Source organism: Mus musculus, chromosome 1, assembly GCF_000001635.26.
Source record: "Mus musculus strain C57BL/6J chromosome 1, GRCm38.p6 C57BL/6J".
NCBI lineage: Eukaryota > Metazoa > Chordata > Mammalia > Rodentia > Muridae > Mus > Mus musculus.
The window spans coordinates 24,554,636-24,574,904 of record NC_000067.6 but is presented as its reverse complement, the minus strand read 5'-3'; the positions used below and the strand labels follow the sequence as shown (position 1 = coordinate 24,574,904).

At 39.2% G+C, this 20,269-nt stretch overlaps 1 protein-coding gene across 7 annotated transcripts in view; it reads left to right on the top strand.

Moving 5' to 3' along the window:
• Positions 1 to 20,269, top strand: part of Col19a1 (collagen, type XIX, alpha 1) — a 330,240-nt gene that overhangs the window by 13,018 nt on the left and 296,953 nt on the right. For all 7 annotated transcript variants that reach the window (XM_006495645.4, XM_030245411.1, XM_006495646.4 and 4 more), the window contains exons 3-4: positions 13,537 to 13,602; positions 15,152 to 15,251. In XM_006495645.4, coding sequence (XP_006495708.1) covers positions 13,537 to 13,602; positions 15,152 to 15,251 — 166 coding nt within the window. The remainder of the gene's footprint in view (positions 1 to 13,536; positions 13,603 to 15,151; positions 15,252 to 20,269) is intronic.

The window sequence follows — 20,269 nt, the reverse complement described above, 5'->3', positions numbered from 1 at the left end:
TGTCAGTTTTGTGGTATCTTAGAGGAGAGAAACAAAAGGTGAATACATCTTTAAAGGATCCAAGAAAACAGATAGTATTTATTTTCAGTTATTAAATTTATGAATCTTGTCTTAAATATTCCCAAAGGGCTTTACAGCGATTTGGAGCATTTATTTTATTTTATTATTTATTTACTTTACGTATATGAGTACACTGTTGCTCTCTTCAGACACACCAGAAGTGTGCATGAGATCTCATTACAGATGGTTGTGAGCCACCATGTGGTTGCTGGGAATTGAACTCAGGAACCTCTGAAAGAGCAGTCGGTGCTCTTAACCGCTGAGCCATCTCTCCAGCTGATTTGGAGCATTTATGTTCAGCAATGATTTTTAAAATTAACTGTGACTGAATAGATTATTAACCTATACAGCCTTTATGTTGCAAGTTAGAGTGACTATATTAGAGAATATATAATGTGTGTGTGTGTGTGAGAGAGAGAGAGGGAGAGAGAGAGAGAGAGAGAGAGAGAGAGAGAGAGAGAAAGAGAGAGAGAGAGAGACTCCATGTTTACTGAGTACCACATGAGATGCATTCAGGTGATAATCACAAATGGTGTTGTATCGTGAGTCAGAACCTTGCTCTGTATATTCTCTTGAGCATTTCTTGAGAGTACTCCTCAGCTGGTTATCTTCAATTACTTTGTTTTAATCTCTAACTTTAGCAACTCGTTCATTTGTAAGAATACTTGTCATCACCTCTGCCTCTGTTAAAATAATTACTTCACTGTAAGTAAAGAGAGGTAAATAGGTATAAACTCCCTCTCAAGGAGGCTTTTGAGTTTACTCACACATAGGATAAAACCTCACTTATAAACATTTAACAGATCCTTGTACATTTAATTATTTGTCAATAATTTCACAGGAAGCCCATTTTCTTTGTTTGTTTTTTGTTTGTTTCTTTTCTGAGACAGGGTTTCTCTGTATAGCCCTGGCTGTCCTGGAATTCGCTCTGTAGACCAGGCTGCCTGCCTCTGCCTCCCAAGTGCTGGGATTAAAGGCGTGTGCCACCACTGCCCGGCTAGGAAGACCGTTTTCTAAAACAATCCACAGGGATGTTTAAATGCTGTATTAATATATTATTAATACTATGGCTGTCACAATCTTGGCAAAAAGCATCTTTTCTTCGGCGAGAAATAAGTGAACAGCAGCAGCAGCTAACAACTCCAGCCATGTTACAGTAAAAAGCGCGTAGGGAGAGTGACTGTATTCTGAAAATCTGCCCGCGTAAGTTTATGTTGCTTTAGGAAGAGCAGGGGATGTGTTGCAATTTAACACTGATGGCTGGGCTTCCTGACTTAGAAGGGAAGATAAAGCTTTGTTTGAGTGGCCCAATATTTTGGCCATGCTAATATGTAGAAAACGGCTTTGAATGGAACCATGGTTAGAAGGATCTACCCATATGGTTCTCTGGTTTTAGCAAGAGAAAGAGTCATGGCATGTACTGATACCTGACTGCTGTTGATGCCATGGTAAACTCAGGACTTTACACCTTTGACAAGCCAACCAGTTGAGTCTAATGCAGGATGAATGCAGCATGTGGGGAAATACTCTCTCTGGGGATAATTAATGCCATTTTATTTTCCTTCTGATTCACTCCTAAGATGGTTATCTTCCGTTATTTTGTTTTAATCTCTAGCTTTAGTAACTTGTTTACTGTAAGAAGAAGGCTTGTTATGTTTTACACACACACACACACACATATATGTATATGTATATATACAGATATATATATATATGTATATGTATTCAAATGCATTCTAGCTCCAAATACCTTACTGAATTAGTTTCTTTGAAACATCTTTCCTTAAGAACCCAAGTCGTAATATTTACAAAACATTGCACTAAGGGGATTATTCGAGGCAAAACTGAGTTGGGTCAAGCAATTTGCTAGAGGGGTGCCTGCAAAGCAAGAAGCCATGTATATTGCTTCACTTCAAGTATCATTTGCATGAACTGAAAATCAGCACAGCACTGTCGCAGGGTCGGTTGGAGAACATGACCCACTGCCACCAGGTCTGCCAGGAGACTCTTCTTGTGTCGTGCCTTGTGTGTCTGATTCACAGTGCAAGGTTCCCGTTTTAGTCTCCTCATGTGCAGACCTGTGTGTGTGGTCACTAACCGTTTACCGGAGGGAAGTGATTACATCTAAAAATAAAGTCTAGCAAATCTGCGGGAGAGGCTAGGGTTTCAGGTCTGGACTTGGTGAGGTTGTCAACAGTTTACAGTTAAAACCAAATGTAAGAAAGGATAACTCAAGTCTCCGTGGCTGTCCTCCATGCTCTGACAGCATCAGTGTCTCCGTGGAATATTGTTGCAGGTGGGGCAGAATTTAAGAATAGTTTGGAAGAGACTTTAAGCATGTAAATTGAAAAATCTTGAATCCAGGCACTTCCAATTCTTTGATTAAGCTTACATTATATTCACATTATGGGATAAGATACATTTGTGTATTTTCATACTGACAGTAATATCCACTTGACTATTTGATAGCTTCACCTGCGTTGTCAGGGTAGAGAAGAAAAGCATATTGACATATGTACAATGCTGGGCAATCTCCAAATGTGCTTTAATCAGTTGCTTAGAACTGGATCCTCTATAATAGAACTGTCCACATCACATGGTTAATTTCTCTTAGTGTATCCTTGTATTCCATAACAAATTATTATAGGAAATCTTACAAAGGAAACCAGAGTGAAGAGCACAGGTGGAATCAAAGGCAGGGCACCATCTAAGAGAACTTTTAAAAACAATTTCCAAACAGCACATAAGCTGTCTAGTTTATTCTGAAGACTCTCACGGGCTCAAGGTAACACAGAAGCCCTGTTAATTCAATTCTCTGCTAAGTGAAAGGGAAGTTTGTTATTCTGAAACATAGCTTATATTTATTGATAAAAACCTCTTATTAATCTCATGTAGAAACTTTAAATAAATCTTAGTGCTCAGTATGGTACCACCTGAAAATCTTCAAAGCGACACACACTGTATTTAACTCTTAAATTTGGAGAGTAGCAGAAGAGATGGTGTCCGGAGAACATGCCTCTTAGCCAAGTAACTCCTCTAGATGATTTGGTTCCGAGCTCACTAGTGAAGGTACTTGTATGACTGCTTGTGAGCTCTCCCTTAAAATAGTTCTGCCCTGGTACTTTTTATCATCTGCCACCCCCTTCATAGTATTTCTGCTACACTATAGTCCAGTATGCTTTGTCTACTCCTGTTAGCCACTGATTAGCTCCCAGCATTGAGCAGCACATACTCAGTTCTCAAATGCTTTCACAGCATATATAGTGTGTGCACAGGGGCTGGAAGCACAACCAGGAAGGATGAGTAGAGAACCCCCCAGACTACCTCCATCCAATCAGAAAGTCTTGTGGAAGAGTTGGGGGAAGGGCTGAGGAATGCAGAGGGGATGGGGACTCCACAGAAAGACCAACAAAGTCAACTAACCTGGATCCTTGGAGTTTCCAGAGACTGAACCTCCAACCAAAGAGCATACAAGGGCTGGACCCAGACCTCCCTGCACATATGTAGCAAATGTGCAACTTGATCTTTATGGGGGTCCTTTAACAACTGGAGTGGAGGCTTACCCTGACTGTTGCCTGCCTGTGAATCCCATTCCTCTAACTGGTCGGTCTTGTCTGGCCTCAGTGGAAGAGGATGTACCTGGTCCTGCAGGGACTGTGGTTGCCTGGGTGGGTTGGTACCCAGAGGTGATTGCCCTCTTCTCAGAGATGAAGGGGAAGGGAGACATGGTAGAGGGTGAGTCTGCAGGGTTTCGATCAGGAAGTAAAGTGAATAAATACATTTAAAATACAGAATTCTGTTTTAGCCTTTAATATATATATATATATATACATATATATATATATATATATATATATATATATACACATTTATATATGATGGCTTAGTCAGTAAAAGGCTTGCCTTTCAATCAGAAGAACCTGAGTTCGATCCCCAGGACTTACTTAAAAAAAAAAAATTCCAAGCATGGTGGCACACTCTTGTGATTTCAGCCATAGGGAAGCAGAGGCTTGCAGGTCAGTGAGCCTAGATTACAATATGAGTTGTAGGCCAGTGAGAGAAGCTGTCTCAAAAAACAATGTGCATGGCTCTTGAAAATGACATCGGAATGGTCCTCTGGTCTCTGTATACATGTGCACACATCTGTACACAAACCCATATACACCTTCACACGCACACACACACTCTCTCTCTCTCTCTCTCTCTCTCTCTCTCTCTCACACACACACACACACACAAAATACAGAACACCCAAGAGATGTTTTCCATCTGTTTATGCAAACTAAGCAGTCCCACATCTGCAAACACCCGCTGTCTTTACGTTCTCCAATGCTGATCTTGAGGAGAAGTGGGATCATAAGTAAGGAAAGTAATTTTCCTTAATGAAGGCTTGAGATTGATAAGAGGACTATCAAATGAGCTAGATTTCAAATTATAGTTTTATAAGTGAAAGTCATCGCATACATTATGTATGTGTCTGTGGATCTGAAGAAAGGAAGAATCAAGGCAGAATAATCAAGGCACAATAATCAATCAATAAGCAAATTTCCCCAGGTACTAAGGTGCTCTCGTTCTCATCTCTTCTTGTCAGACTTTCTGTGTGATCGATCGTCTGTCCCCGTGCTTCAGAACGAGTTATGACCTTTACTTTTTGTGTGCATTGCAGCTTTGATCTGTTTCAGTTTTGTACCTTCCTTCCCTCCCCTCCCCTCCCCTCCCCTCCCCTCCCCTCCCCTCCCCTCCCCTCCCCTCCCCTTCCCTCCCTTCTCTTCCCTTCCCTTCCCTTCCTTCTGTCTCCCTCCTTCCTCCCTTCTCTGTCTGTCCTCCTTCCTCTTTCTCTCTGTTGTTAAGATTTTAGTTGGGGTGTAATATTTGTATATATTTATGTGATGCAATGTGGTGATTTGATATGCTTATATAGGTGTGGTGATCAAATATGGTAAGAGGATTGTACTGGCTAGTTTTGTGTCAACTTGACATAGGCTGGAGTTATCACAGAGAAAGGAGTTTCACTTGGGGAAATGCCTCCATGAGATCCAGCTGTAAGGCATTTTCTCAATTAGTGATCAAGGTGGGAGGTCCCCTTGTGGGTGGTGCCATCTCTGGGCTGGTAGTCTTGAGTTCTATAAGCGAGCAGCCTGATCAAGACAGGGGAAGCAAGCCAGTAAGGAACATCCCTTCGTGGCCTCTGCATCAGCTCCTGCTTCCTGACCTGCCTGAGTTCCAGTCCTGACTTCCTTGGTGATGAACAGCAGTATGGAAGTATAAGCTGCATAAACCCTTTCTTTCCCAACTTGCTTCTTGGACATGATGTTTGTGCAGGAATAGAAACCCTGACTAAGACAAGGATTTATATGTTCTTAAACATTTCTCCGTGTGGGGAAGTGTTAAATTCCTATTTTCTCATTGTTTCTAATAATTTATATTATAATAGTATAATAATTTTCATAATTTATAATTATGTATTGTTAACTTGCAGTTGTTTCTTCTGTAAGATGGAACATTGAAACCCATTTTTCAACTTTCCCCTTTCCCTCTTTCTCTCCCTCCCTTCCTCTCCTTCTCCTTCCACACCCTAACTCTCTCTCTCTCTTCCTTTCCCCCCTTCTCAAGTTTCTAGTTTTCGGAACAAACACCTAACATAAGGAACATATTTGGCCCACACTTTAGAGTTCAGTTTAGTTTCCAGCACGGCAAGAAAGTCACTGTACCAAAAGATTAAGATGACTGCTCTCTTTGGTTGGTGCAGAGGATGGCCCCATCTGGCATCAATGGGAGGGGAAGCCTTTGGTCCTGTGGAGGCTTGATTCCCCTTTGTGGGGGGTGCTGGACGGGTGAGGAGACAAGAGTGGGTGAGTGGTGAAAGGTTCACCCTCATAGAGGCAAAGATGGGGGATGGGATGGAGGTTTGCAGAGGAGAGGGGGGACAACATTTGAAATGTAAATAAATAAAATAACCTATAAGAAATGACGGGTCTCATTGCAGCACAGTTGGGAAGCTGAGAGATGAATGTGGGTGTTTAGCTTGCTCTCTATTAATCAGCCCAGGCACCCAGCCTACGGAATGATGCTGCCCAGACTTATGTTGGGTTTCTTAACTCAATTAACCTAACAGAGGTCTCCCCCTAGAGAGACCACAAAGACTGTTGTCTAGTAATCCTGGATCCTTTAAGTTGACATTAAGCATCACGCCTTCAAGGATTCATGCTATTGCTATTCCACCCTCTACTTTTGATGAGGTGGGCTTTTCTTTTTTGGGCATCAACATCTGAACAAGAACAGACAGTATTTTTCTTCCCATGGCAGACTTGTTCTTCTTAACATAAGGTCTTCCAGTTATCCTCAGCCGTCCACCAATGAGAAGACCCAATTCATCTTTAGGGTTGAAGCCCACCATGTGTGGATATACTACATTTTCTTTGTTCACTTACTTGTCATCAGGCATTTTGGTTGACTCCATAGCTTGGCTGTTATGAATATTATTTTAATAAATACCTAAATGAACATTTTTGATGTAAGAATTATAGTTCATTTGGGGGTATATCTAATCTAGTAGTGGGGTAGTCGGATCATGTAATAGTTTCATTCTGGGTTCTCTGAGAAGTTCCATACTATTTTCCACAGAAACTGTAACATGTTGGTGTCATCAGTGGACAAGAGAGCTCCTCTCCATCGCCACCATCTCCATCTCTTTTTTGTCTTTTTCGTCATTTGAATTGGAGCGAGATATTCTCACTGAGTTTGGATTTGCGTTTCCCCGATGCTGGGTGATGCTGGCATTTTCCATGTTTTTCCCCCCTTTTGTACATTGTCCTCGGAGAAATTCAGATAATTTGCCTGTTTTTAAATCAGTATCTGTTTTGCTCTTGAGGTTTTAGAGTTCCTTTCATGTCTGGTTATTAACCATTAGCCTCTAGTCAGCTGAATAGTTTGCAGATTTTTTTTTTTTTTTGGCCATCTGTCTATTGTCTCTTTATTGACTGCTTCTTCTGTTATACATAGCTTCCCAGTTTTATACAATTCCACAATTCATAAACTTCTATGCAGCCATTTCAATTGACATCTCAATCTTAACACTTCCAGAACCTTCCACTGATTAATACACACGCTGTCAAATAGGGGATTCCACTGAGTCAGACTTTTATCTAGTTAAGCAGAGTAATTGTCCTTCCTCCTTCTAGACATCCACCTGCCACATCTTGCTGATTCTTGCTTCGCATTTCCTCTGCTTTTTCCCATCCCTGATGCTTTGTCTGTAGTCCAGGCTAACATCATCTCTGGGCTCACAGAGTGTGGGAAAGCAAATAAAGTAGCCAGATAAGAATCTCAAGGACCAGGCTAAATCTGAAGTTTAGATAAATAATGAATGATGTTTTCATCTATGCCTGGGTATTCCAGATATTTTTATCAGTCTTACTTATGCTAAAATATTTTCATTATGTATCTGATATTTGATTATGAAACTTTTATTCATTTCCTATGTTGGGCAATCCTATATGGTATAATGGGAAGACACGGGTGAGCAGGGAAGGCTGAGCTCATGTAGGCACAGTTGAGTGGAGGTACAACAGCAATGAGGATAAGACACATGAACATCTACAAAACATCCAGCATAAAGATTCTGAGGCAGAGGACAGCTCAGTCTAAGGAAGAAATGGTACAGAGGCCAGGATCCTGCAGTTGAGGGCAAGAGGGGCAATGAACCTCAGGCTACTGTGATTGTAAAAACTCTGACGTCTAAGTCTGCAAAGTCAAAAGAGAGACCATAGGCTCTGGCACATTGACCAGAGCAATACACACCATCTTGTGGGTTCTCCTATGAAACAGTGTTTCGCTTGTCTGTTTCCAGAAAACATAAATTGTTCTCTTCTGCATTAGTATTCTAAGTCTTTCTCTCAGACTTAACTCACACTTATTTGAGAGCTGTAATAGAGTCACCCATTTTTACCCATAAGAACTATGTTGTGGATCCCACTGGCTGTTACAAATTATGGTTAGCACTCAGCCTTACATACACTGTCTGCCCTATACATACATTGCTTACCTGTAGTGAAGAGCAGCCTATAAATTGGACTCAGTAAGAGATTGACAGTAAAGCAGGTACCAAAAATAGAAAAATATGGATATTCTGTAATATACATTTAAATTAAAAATTATTTCTGGAATGATTTCAATTAATATTTGCAGATTTCAGTTGCACTTAGGTCACTACAGCTCATGATGCAAAACTCAGAACAGGAGTGTTTCTGTGGTGTATAATACACAATGCCCTACTGCTAAAAGGCTGACATGATATACACACTTTGTTTTTATCTTTGTATTTAAATCATATTTAGATATATTCATTTTGTTTTATGTGTTTGAATGTCTTGTCGGCATGTGTACATGTGCACCATGCGAGTGTCTGGTGCCTGTAGATTTCAGAAGAGAGTGCTGGATCTCCTGGACCTGAAGTATTGGTTCTGGTAAGCTACTGTGTCGATCCTAGGAACCCAGTTCTGTTTCTCTGCAAGAACAACAAGTGATCTTAACTGATGAACCATCCCTTTATACATTTTAGCAAAGTTAAAATACTAATTATATCCTCTCCCTGCAAACGACTCATTTTCTTTTCCTGCAATACGTGAAGTGTTTTGTAAATACTAAGACCTTCAGTAAACTATAAAGAGTCTAATAGAACATGCTTGCCTTTATTCTTCATGACGCTGAAACCTCAGTTTCCTCGGTAGCTTTTGTATACACATGAATGAACTTACCTCATGCTTTTTCCTAAACTAGAGTTGCAGAGCCAAATAACTCATATTTGATATGACCACCAGTAAACAAACACAACAAAACTGAAACAATAGATTTTAGCTGGCCTTAGATATGGCAAAAAAGGGCGAACCAATCAATCAATCAATCAACCAACCAAAAAAAAAAAAAAAAAACCCTAACAAAAAAAAGCTGAAGAAATCCCAACATGCTGTAAGTATTCTGGTGAATAAATACTATATTAAAATGATGACTTATGTAACTCAAAATAGAAGAAAAGGGAGCATGTATTTAAAGATGAGCAGGCTTTTTTATTTGTCTTCTTGACAAACAAAACTTCTGTTTGTCTATTTATATTTTTATATTGTGTGTTTCAGGGATCTTGTTAAAATTTTCTTGCCTATAACCCTATTCTTATACATATGTTTAATGTTTCTCTGCATTATTAAAAATATTTCTTATGGAGCTAGAGATATGGCTCAGTGTTTATTGACACTTGGCACATGAAACATTTTTAAAATGTCTTATGAAAAGAAGAAAACTTCTCTCAAGATTCTAGTAGGCCAAGGCTGCTGGTAAAAGCAGAAAGGAGCTGACATGTTAGTGTGTGTGTGTGTGTGTGTGTGTGTGTGTGTGTGTGTGTGTGTGTGTGTAAAAGTGGGATTCATTTTTTAAGCACACATTTAAAACCAATGGGAACAAATGTATTTTATTAAAGGAGGGGGTTTCGTAGGTATGTTATTACTTTGTTTAGAATATGTTATTGAGAGATGTTTAATAAGGAAGAAGGAAAAGTTGGTTTACAAGAATGTGTTTTATTCTGAACTCTGCCATTGAGTAGCTCAGTGATTGTGTTTCTCTAGGGTGACTCTTTTTTCAGAAGACCAGGGAACAGAGGGTTAAGAGATGCCTCTTCTTTAAAGGCAAGTGAGATAAAGTCATGATGTATGCAAAGTTGAGCTGCTGATTTCCTTTCTGTTTCCTGCCGCTCTTTTCAGGATCCCAGCAGCCTCATAGACAGCCCAGGTCTTTCAAGCCATGTAGAGAGGAAATTAAGTCTGACAATGATCAGCATTAACACTTCAGCATGCATCTGCTGAAATGACTTGAATTTGCTTGTGAGAAACTGTTGAGTTCTGCAAGCACTGCATCTTTCTGAAAAGGATGGCATTCATTACTCTTAGAAATACTCCAGAGAGCCTCTGAGGGACAGAGTTGCTGTGCTTGGTCCTGTTTCTTCAAATATTGTGACATTTGAGTCTCTTGCATAAGTCTAAAGTCACATTACTATTAAAACGCAGATGTATGTTTGTATGTTAATATTTTAATAAATTAACATATTCAACCTGTAATAGTTAATCCCACTTTTTATTAAAATGCATATATCAATATTTAAATTAATTCACATATCTAGCTTATGGATTGGCACTGATACTGCTTTGTCCATTTTGTGCAGCAAATTCATGAATCTTCATGAATTTATCTTATTGTGCCTTAAATCTTAAAACACTTGGTTTTAATTTGCTTTGCTCATCTGTTCACAACAAAGCATGTGGTCTAAGGTAGGAAATGGCATTTATGTTTTATAAACTGAATACTTTTAATGGAGAAATATATAACTATTGCTGGAAATGTTGAATCCCATTTATTTTCAGAGCAGGGTGTTTATTCCGTTGACATCAACATCCATTTGCTAGGAAGAGTTTAAATGAGATTTACAGTTTCCTACTGGAGACAGGCCACACACCTCCCCCTCCCTACCAAAGGCTCACAGCAGGGAAGCCCTTCTGCTGCCCAGAGATTTGTCCCCTCAATCACATACTGAATCTTTCCTGTATGTGCACACAGGATGAAGAATGCAAGGTTCTTATTACCATTTATTGGCTTATAAATATCCGCAGCCAATATGCACTTTTATTGGAATTTTTGATAAATTTAAATTATAGAATTGTTTTTAGGTCAAAATATTTACTCAAGAGGGCTGCTGGGTTTCCCCCTGTGTTGAGATTTTGCATATATAGGGCTGATGTCAGTAGATGTTAAAGGCACAACACGTGGGATTTTTTTTTTTACATGTGTCTGTGTACATTTGTATAACTATTACCCCAGTAAAATCATAAAATATATCCTGGATTCTAGAAGATTTCTGTGTACCTGTCCTGAGGCAACACCTCTCTATGGTAATCACTCCTCTGAAGCAGATTGGTTATATAATTATCACATTAATGGAATAGGTAAAATTTATTTAGGGGGGATGATACTTCCCTAGTTAGTTTACTTCTAAGGTCAAACAGTTTCATGTATCAAGTCAAATAATCCTTCCTTCCTTCCTTCCTTCCTTCCTTCCTTCCTTCCTTCCTTCCTTCCTTCCTTCCTTCCTTCCTTCCTCCCTCCCTCCCTCCTTCCCTCCCTCCCTTCCTTCCTTCCTTCTCCCCACCCCCACCCCCCCCCGCCCCCGCTATCCAGGTTTTTCATTGTTTATTCCATAGTATGACCTCTTGTTGATAAACTTTTAGGTTGTGACTCTCTAAGTAACAATAGCATGGGCAGTCTTATCGAAGAAGATCATTTGCAGTCCTGTTTGGCTTTTACGTCTCTTTGGGTCATTGAGTTTTCTTACTTAGAGTCACACATCATTAACTTCCATAAATACTGTCAAACCGTTTTCTCACGTGGTCCTGCCACTTTCCACCACCACATGCCACGGAGAAGCTTGGGAAATGTCACCCTTTGCCACACCCTCATCAACACTGCCAGTGACGGTTCTTTAATTTGAGTAATTTAACAGAATCTTAGCACGGCTTCCTTTCCACCTCTTGATTACTAATGAAGTGGAACACTTCTGATTATGTGGGTTGGTAATTTGGATATTCTGTCTTGTGAAGTGTGAAAAGTGTTTTGAAACAAACCTTTTTATGATTTGCTCATTTGTGGGAGCCCAGGGTTTGTTCTGGGTACAGTACTTCGCTGCATAGTTTCTCTGCTTGTGTGGTTTGCCCCCTCTCTTTAAGGTCTATGTGTTAAAAAGCACCTTCTCCTATTCGATGGCTTGTCTTCTCACACATCTGATCTTTTGATTAACACGTCTTTTAATTTTAATGGAGACCTGTTTACCAATATTTTCTTTTGACAGTAATGCTTTACCTCTTTCAAAACATCCTTTGCTTCTCTGGTTTCACAAAGCTTTATGCATTACTGAACCTCTTTAGGTTTTACTTCTCACACTTATAGTAATGTATTCCAGTTTCTGCATGTGGTGTGAAGATCAAGATTCAGTGATTTCCTGTATCAATGCCTAACACCAGACCCCACTGGTGAAAAGACCTTCCATTTCCCATTAAATTTCTGTAGTCTTTTTTTTTTTAGTAAATGAAGCTATATGTGAAAGGGTCTGCATTTGGACTTCCTGCTCTGTCTGATTAACGTGTCTTTCTATATGTACACCAATGCCATGTTAAAAGAATTCCTGGTATCTCACGTCTGTCTCCAAGTTACTGTTCAACTTTGCCTCTAGCTATTTTTTGTTTCTTTGTTCTTCCATTTAAACTAAAGAATAAGCTTGCCAGTTCTCAAGCACCACACACACACACACACACACACACACACAATACATACACACACATACATACACACACACCACACACACACACACACACACACACTGTGACTTATAGGAATTGTTTGACTTGTAAGATATGTGCTAACCCTATTTAAACCTTGAGACCGTTCTAGTTAAATATGCTGTGCTGAGTCCATCCAACCAACATTAGTCTGTGTGCATTTTTCAGACGAAGGGCTGAGGCATTCAGTGATTAACTGGGAAATCAGAGGTTTTCACTTTCAGCCAAGCAGATGAACAGCTTGGTCATAAGGAGTTTATTTCCTGTTTGTACTATAAAGTTTAAGATATAAACCTTTGACGTGTGGAAAATTGAACGTGTGACTGAATGATGTACTTAGATTAGGAGTGTAGCTGTGGCATGATTTGAAAATTGGGTGGCAGTTTTGCCTGCACTCTTTCTTTCGTTAGTAGGTCTGAATTAGATTTAAATATATCAGTTCAAAGAATAATGTATGTGTATAGATTACTGCGTTTGTATGATGTGGTTTTTTTGGACACATAAATTCATTGAATAGAGATTAACTTTATCTTTATCTCTCTGAATATCACTGACACACAAAGTATTAATTTTCTCGATTTTTATCATATAAGAAGATCTCTACTTTCTAATTATTTTTAGGTTTTTTTTTTCTGTTCATGTTCCATTGTGTCATAAAAGTTTACGATCATGATCATCTGATTACAAAACCTGGATAAAGTTATGATAAAATACAGTAGGAACTCACTTGTTTAACTGGTTGGATTGAAGAGTTTAATGAAGCTGTGAAATTCAGTTGAATCCTATTGTCAAAACTATAGAAACACATGGACGTCTGAGCAATAGTGATAACACTCGTCCACATAAGTGTGTTTTCACCATGGGCCAGGCAATATTCTAAATATTTTATATGAACAAACATTAAACTTTCATAGACATACAGAGGGGAGGATAGCATTAGCCTCACTTTACAGAAATCTAATAAATGATTCAATTAGGTTTTATTTTCAATTTTATCTTCTTTATGATTTTATGGTAGCAGTCAACTTTATTTGGGAAAAGTACGATGGGAAATTTAGTTCAAATTGTTTGTTTGTTTGTTTATTTATTTATTTTTAAATAGAAACAACCTGCCCTACACTGAGAACAGAGAGATATCAAGATGACAGAAACAAATCTGAATTGTCAGGTAAGCATTATAATTCTTTGCTAGGTAGTACTTTGTGCGAAGTTATCACCAGATACACCATAGCCCAATTTTTGGGGGGCATCATTATCAGAAATTTTGTGGGGTCCCTTCATAGTGGCCAGATGCTGTATGATTGAGGCCCCCGGGAGTGGGGATTCAGGGAGGGTAAAGTATATTATCTCATTAAAGGAATAACTATTCCACCCATCTCTACAGTAGGACTTAACAGGGAATGCACTGTCCTAGGGTGGCTCCTCAGCCAGCTCATTGGCCCTGCCAGATGGAAAGTTAGGTCTCTACCAAGCCAGAGATTTTTATCCCCTGACTAGAAGGTGAGCCTTAGTGCTACTCTGCCCGCATTACTGGTTAAGATCACAGCATCCACATAGAGAAGTAAATGCTGAAGGAGAAATACTGACAGCAGAGTTCCTTATTGTCTCATCTCAGAGTAGCAGCAAGTCCCTGTCCCGTCTCTGTTCCCTCACCGCAGAATGAACAAAAGCTGTGTGAAATCACAGGCATCCATCCTGCCTTCTGCTGCAGTTTTGAAAGGAGAGAAGAATATTTATGAGGTGTTTTAGCATCCAGATGTCACGATTTCCATACAATTTTGGTGCAACATTTTTATATTTTTTATTTTTTCTATTTTTTTGGGCTATTAATGTTGTCATTGCTGGATTTTTTATTATTGTCATTTTCTTTGCTTGTTTGCTTGCTTGTTTTTTGTTTGTTTGTTTGTTTGGTTGTCGGTTTTCTTTTTGACCAGGTCATCCCAGGCTGGTCTCCTCCTGCTTCAGCCTCTGAAGTATATTCTAGGTGTGTGCTACTAAGACCAGCCAACATTCCTATTCTTCTCTCCCACCTTCCTTTCCATCGCCTCTCTCTGTTTTCTCCATCACTCTCGCACACGCGAGATGATAACGTGTATGCTGCGTCTGGATTCTAAGCATTTCCTCACGTTCCTATAATTCTCCTGAAGTATGGTTTTGTAAGATGCTGTCCAGATTTTAAACCAGTTACTACTACTTTTTACTCCAATTTTCTGTTTACACATTAGAGACGGCACAATGAACTATTGAAATAACTTGCTTAGGTCAATTCCTAGATTAAATCGGAGTGGTGTTTTATTCCCTGTAAACATCTGTGAGGGGGCAAGCATGGTGGCAAGCATGTGCAATCTTAGCTAATTGCTTTGTATTCAGACCAGGCAAAGCCAAAAAAAATAAATAAATAAAAAATAAAAAATAAAAAAATAAAAGGACGATATTTACGATCTGTTCTTTAGAAAGATGGCTATACCTTTTGCATGCAAACAGAATTTTATTCTTCTGTACCATAAAAGGAAAATAAAAAAAAAAGAAATGGAACACATTTGCTGATTTCAAACAGGAGTTTTTATTTTAGTTTCTTTTGTTTTTTGTTTGTTTGTTTGTTCGTTTGTTTGTTTTTAATCAATCAACCTGTGGATATGGATAACAAAGAATCCTGTTTAAAGATCAATACGTCTGTGAGTTTATTGCTGGTTTTAATAACATGTCACATTTTACAGGCTTTGATCTGGGAGAAAGCTTTGCTCTGAGGCATGCGTTTTGCGAAGGTGATAAAACCTGTTTCAAGTTGGGAAGTGTGCTTCTTATCAGAGACACTGTGTGAGTAAAGTAATTTGTTTTTCTTTTCATGTTAAAAATGCTACAAAATTATTTTCTAAGGATATTCCAAATTATTGCTCAAAAATTAAAAAGCTCAGTAGTGTACCCCAAAGCTGTAACAAATACACAACTTATGTATTTATTATTGATAAAACTCTGAAATCAAATCCTTTATATGCATAAAGAAATGGTCTTTAGAAAATTAAATATATTTTGGGGGGAGAAACCTAATTGACATTTAACATAGACATAACTGATATTATATTTTAAAATGTGAACTTTGAAACATAAGGCTCAATGTAGATTCAGAGACAAAAGACTAGTACTATATTTATTCCCGTGTATACTCTGCTCTGTGATTAATTCCAATAACAGCTTACCCTTGGGTGCTCTCTTTGTATATGGAATAGAGTTTAAAGGGTAGAGAAATTGTTTTGCAGGGCTTTTTGTTTGTTTGCTATTTGTATCTTGGGTCAGACTTGAACATTCCCGTGTGTAAATGTACCATTGTGGAAGAGCACTATGTTCGCCCTGGTCTTAGCATGCACATAGATGACTTCGTGTGAAAATGAATTGACATGCGTGCGTGTTCTCGCTTTCCTCGGGAGTCTTCTTGCCTTTCCAGTGATTCTTTGTTTTAGACTTCCTGTTTTGTGACACTTTGGATTACTTTAATTTAACGACGTTCTTCTGTTCATTCACTGATGGGAAACAAAGATACTGAGGAAGAGCATAATTTGGTGTTGCAGGGAATATAAGGAGGGAATGTCACGTGGGGGGGGGCTTCTGTCCGGTGCCATAAGGTATAGCTGTTTATGGGACCTATGAGCAGCCACTGAGGACAGCCCAACAGTTCTGTGCTTGGTTACACATATGCTGTAAGGAAAAGCAAGGCACACATGCGTGCATGCGTGCATGGAGTGCATGCGTGTGTGTGTGTGTGTGTGTGTGTGTGTGTGTGTGTGTGCGCGCGCGCGCGCTTATGAAGGGGGAGGTTAACTAGTAGTAGATAACATTTATTAATACATTTAGAAAAGACAATACATTATGTTCAAAAATTAAGATGCATTTTTTTTCTTACTTCTTTTTTTCCGTATTGATCTAAATCCCAGCAATCCTGGCAATGTGGGAAAAGAATTGATTGGACCGACTCATTTTAAGTTCACTGGACTTTTAGGAAAGCAGATTAAGCGGATTTGAACGGTACTTTCACTACTAGGCAATGCTGTTCTCCCCTTGAGTCCACAGGATTATAAATGTGAGGCTTGAATTGAAATTCGTTTCCAACCTTAGCTCTAAATCAGTCCTCAGCCTCTAGACAATCAATGAAAGTGCATTTTCTGGCTCTGCAGAGCATAACCCTGTTCCTCCAGGACAGGAAACAGGAGGGTGTCTGCTTAAGCCGACTCCCGACTCCCGAGTGTCAAGTCTCTTGACTCATCCCCAGGTTCGTTTTGCTCAGGCAGCCAAGTGTGCTAGGATGCTTCTCTCGCATATGCCATTTTGGGTTTTCAATGGGCCTGGAGTAAAGTTGCAGCTATTTATACGTTTGTAAATAAGCTGCCCTGCGGAGTCAGCATGGGAAAAGGCGGATGCTATTTTATATGGAAAATGAAAATGCTCTCCGTGCCTGAACTTGCTTTTATTGTTCTGGCACGTTCCACTTGACGTTCAGGAGGGAAGAAGCCTTCTGAGTGTGGGAATCAGAAACCTATCTGAGGCTCAATATCCTCAGCCTGGCTTCTTGAGAGACACCCAAAGTTTGCTCAGGCAAGGGTTTTCAAGATATCTATCCTTATAGCTTTATTACTGTACACTTAGAGCTATATTGACTCTAGGGTATCTGAAGCGCTTGCTATGTTTTTCATAATTTGAAACTCCTGTTTCTTCAGTACTTCTTGAGCTAACAAAAGGTGATTATTAGAGACTGGCTCTTTAAAAGAATCTAGGTGGCCTCCTATTTAGTTGTCTGAATTATCTTGTCAGAGTAAGTTTTTTGTCCCACTCTTAGGGTTCTTAGATTCATTGATAAAAGTATTTAAGAATGGATTCAAATGGATCCTTGAAAACAATTTTATTGGTGTTGCAAAGAGAGACACTGAGGGTATCTAAGTAGCAAAGCTCATCAGCTGCCCAGAGAAGGAGAATGGGAGAGAAAAGAAAAGCACGATTTTTGACAGGTAGAGGCATGTCTGGGAGTAAGGAGGCCTGGAGTGTCAGGGAGGGAAAGCTTGCTTCGCTCAGAGTATAAAGATCTCCATATAAACGGTGGAAAGAACAGGGAAAGTTACTTTTCTGTGTAATTGCGAGAAGTGAGCAGTTGCACTCTATATGGATACTGCTCAGATGCACTCGGTGAGACACTGTGCTATGCGGAGGAGTCCAGGGAGGGCAGGAACAGTATCATTAAGGAAAACTACTCCACCTGTCTCTTTAGCTTATCTTAAGGGGCAGGGGGGCGGTGTCTACCTTGCTTGGACCTTGGACAGGCCACTGACCTGGCCCAACTGGAATATTACATCATCACCTAGGCCAGAGATGCTCTTCTCTCTTCTGGATGGAGTTTTTTTCTTCATGAGCTTTAATTACTACTCACAATGCAAGGGTGATGGGTCATGAATTTTGAATTTCTACGTATTATTGATTCTAAAGTCATGGTGCTCAGAGCTGGATTGGGAAATAGATGATAAAGTTCAAGACACATATTTTCTGAATTATTATTGATTCCAATGTGGTCAATTACCCTATCTCTCAGGCTATTTATTTATATATTTATTTAGATAGTGACCGTCTGAAATACTATGTTAGCATGGATTCTGGGCTGTACCGATTTGTGTAGATTTTTAGCACTATGACCCTTCAGGAGAAAGGAAAGTGTAGCGCACTCAAATGAGTTTCAAATCTGTAACTGCTCTGACTTATGATACAAGTCTGGAAGATTTTGGGTTTTGCATTTCAAGTAACACCTATGAATAAGGGTGAAGGGATGCTAGCCATGAAAAATATCCAGCTAATTAGACTTTATGTGCTAGGATAACATTCTTTATTTGTTAAGTATTTAACACATATGGCATTGGGTATGTTAACAATCTTAACCTTTTGCAATGCTAAAACAATTCTACCTGGAATGGAATAAATACGTTCTGATTTTTGTTACCAAAATAATCTCTAGTGAGAGGAGTCATCTTCTCTGTCCCATTAATTACGTTGTTGGTTACTTTACGAAAGCAGGGTTATATAGTACCAACATTTTCATAGATGTCAGGGATAGTCAAGGAGAGGGTAATGGTGGACATGAGAGGCCAGGAGAGGGGGTGGATTAGTTTACTTTCCTTTGAAAAAATGTTGTGACCAAAAAAGCTTGTGAAAGACAGAGTTTATTTTGACTTATGCTTACAGATGGAGAGTCCATAAAGGCAGGGGAGGTGGGGCTGGTAGCAGGTGGCTGGAACAGGGAGCATCTTCAACTACAAAAAGAAAATCGAATATACCAGAAGTGGGCAAGGCTGTGATCTCTCAAAGCAGACCTTCAGAGATGTGTTTGCCTTAGTAAATTTGAACCACCTCCATAGACAGCATTGCTCTCTGGGAACCAAGTGTTCAGATACTTGGTGGGGCTTTTCTTATTTAAAACTACCATAGTTTGGTAGCAGAAATGATGGTGAGGGGTGGCAGTAGACACTAAGTTACAATGAGATGGGAGTAAGTCTTGGCTTTGGATTGTATAGAAGGGTAGTCACAGATAACAATAGTACATTGTACGTTTCATAAAGACAGAAAAAGATCTGGAAAGTGTCTCCTTAAGGAATTGATGACCATTTGAGGTGGTAGATATGTTTAATTTAACTTTAATATCATACAGTGCAAATATGTCTCAAAGTTATATGATACCCCATTACTATATAATAACTTTTATATATAATTAGAGTAAATTTAAAGATAGGAAGTGTGCTTGCAGTCCATTGAGAGGGTAGAAGTGTCAATAAGCAATAAAAAATGTTAAGAAAATGTCATATAAATAAACACTGAGCATGTCTCAAAAGGAGGGAGTAATAGGTAGAAAGTATTCTGATCTGTATTTCTGTCCTTTAGACTTTTTCAAGGTTCCAGACTTTAGCATCTCCTTCGGAAATCACCTGAACCTGAGTAGTGCACGGGATAGCTTATGTCAAAATGTACATCTTGTCTTTGCTGAAAGATCGATCTCATGAACATGGCTCCTTTTCACATGGACTTTTATATAAGCTCAGGTCTATAATAGCCGGGTCTTATAGGGAGAACAACAAAATGCAGGAAGGTGACTTTTAATCTCTATGTATGATTATTTCTGATAGTCTGATGTTTAGAAATAAAAATCCATCTTTAGGGATCTTAATAGAGAATACTAACTCTGTTCTATCACCTTCATATTCTTGTGTATTTTGTACTTTCTGAAGTCTTCTGTAGCATTAGGGCCTGTGGTTTTAAATTCATATCTGTTGTATTTAAACTTAAAACTCTTGCAATTACAAATAAGGGTGAGAGTGCTTTCTAACTACCATAGATGATCCTAGATGGTTGTGTTAGATAAAGAATAAGTAACAAGTAGCCTTGGTAAGTCCCTGAAACTCGTGTAATCAAAGTTTATTTCAGTCAACAGACTCTGAGCTCCTTATGGCTCAGCACTGAATGACACTAAGGCTTCCACTGGTAAGGGATCTGACCCTGTCTTTTCTTCCTGGAACCTGCTAGAGAGATACAGAATAGGAGGGAAAGCTACACGGTCCTAAACACTTCACAGCTCTGTCCATTTTCCTACAAATGTCATGATTTCATTTTCCTTTGCACCTGCACAAGTATCCAGTGCATTACATTTTCTTCATCTATTCAGCTACTGATAGAGAAGCGGGCTGGCTCCACGTCTTAGTTGTTACGAAGAGTATAGCAATAAAGATGGAAACGTTACATCACATGCAGCGTCCCAGACTGATAAGCCAAATACCACATATTTCCTCTCATATACACACATAACGTATAAA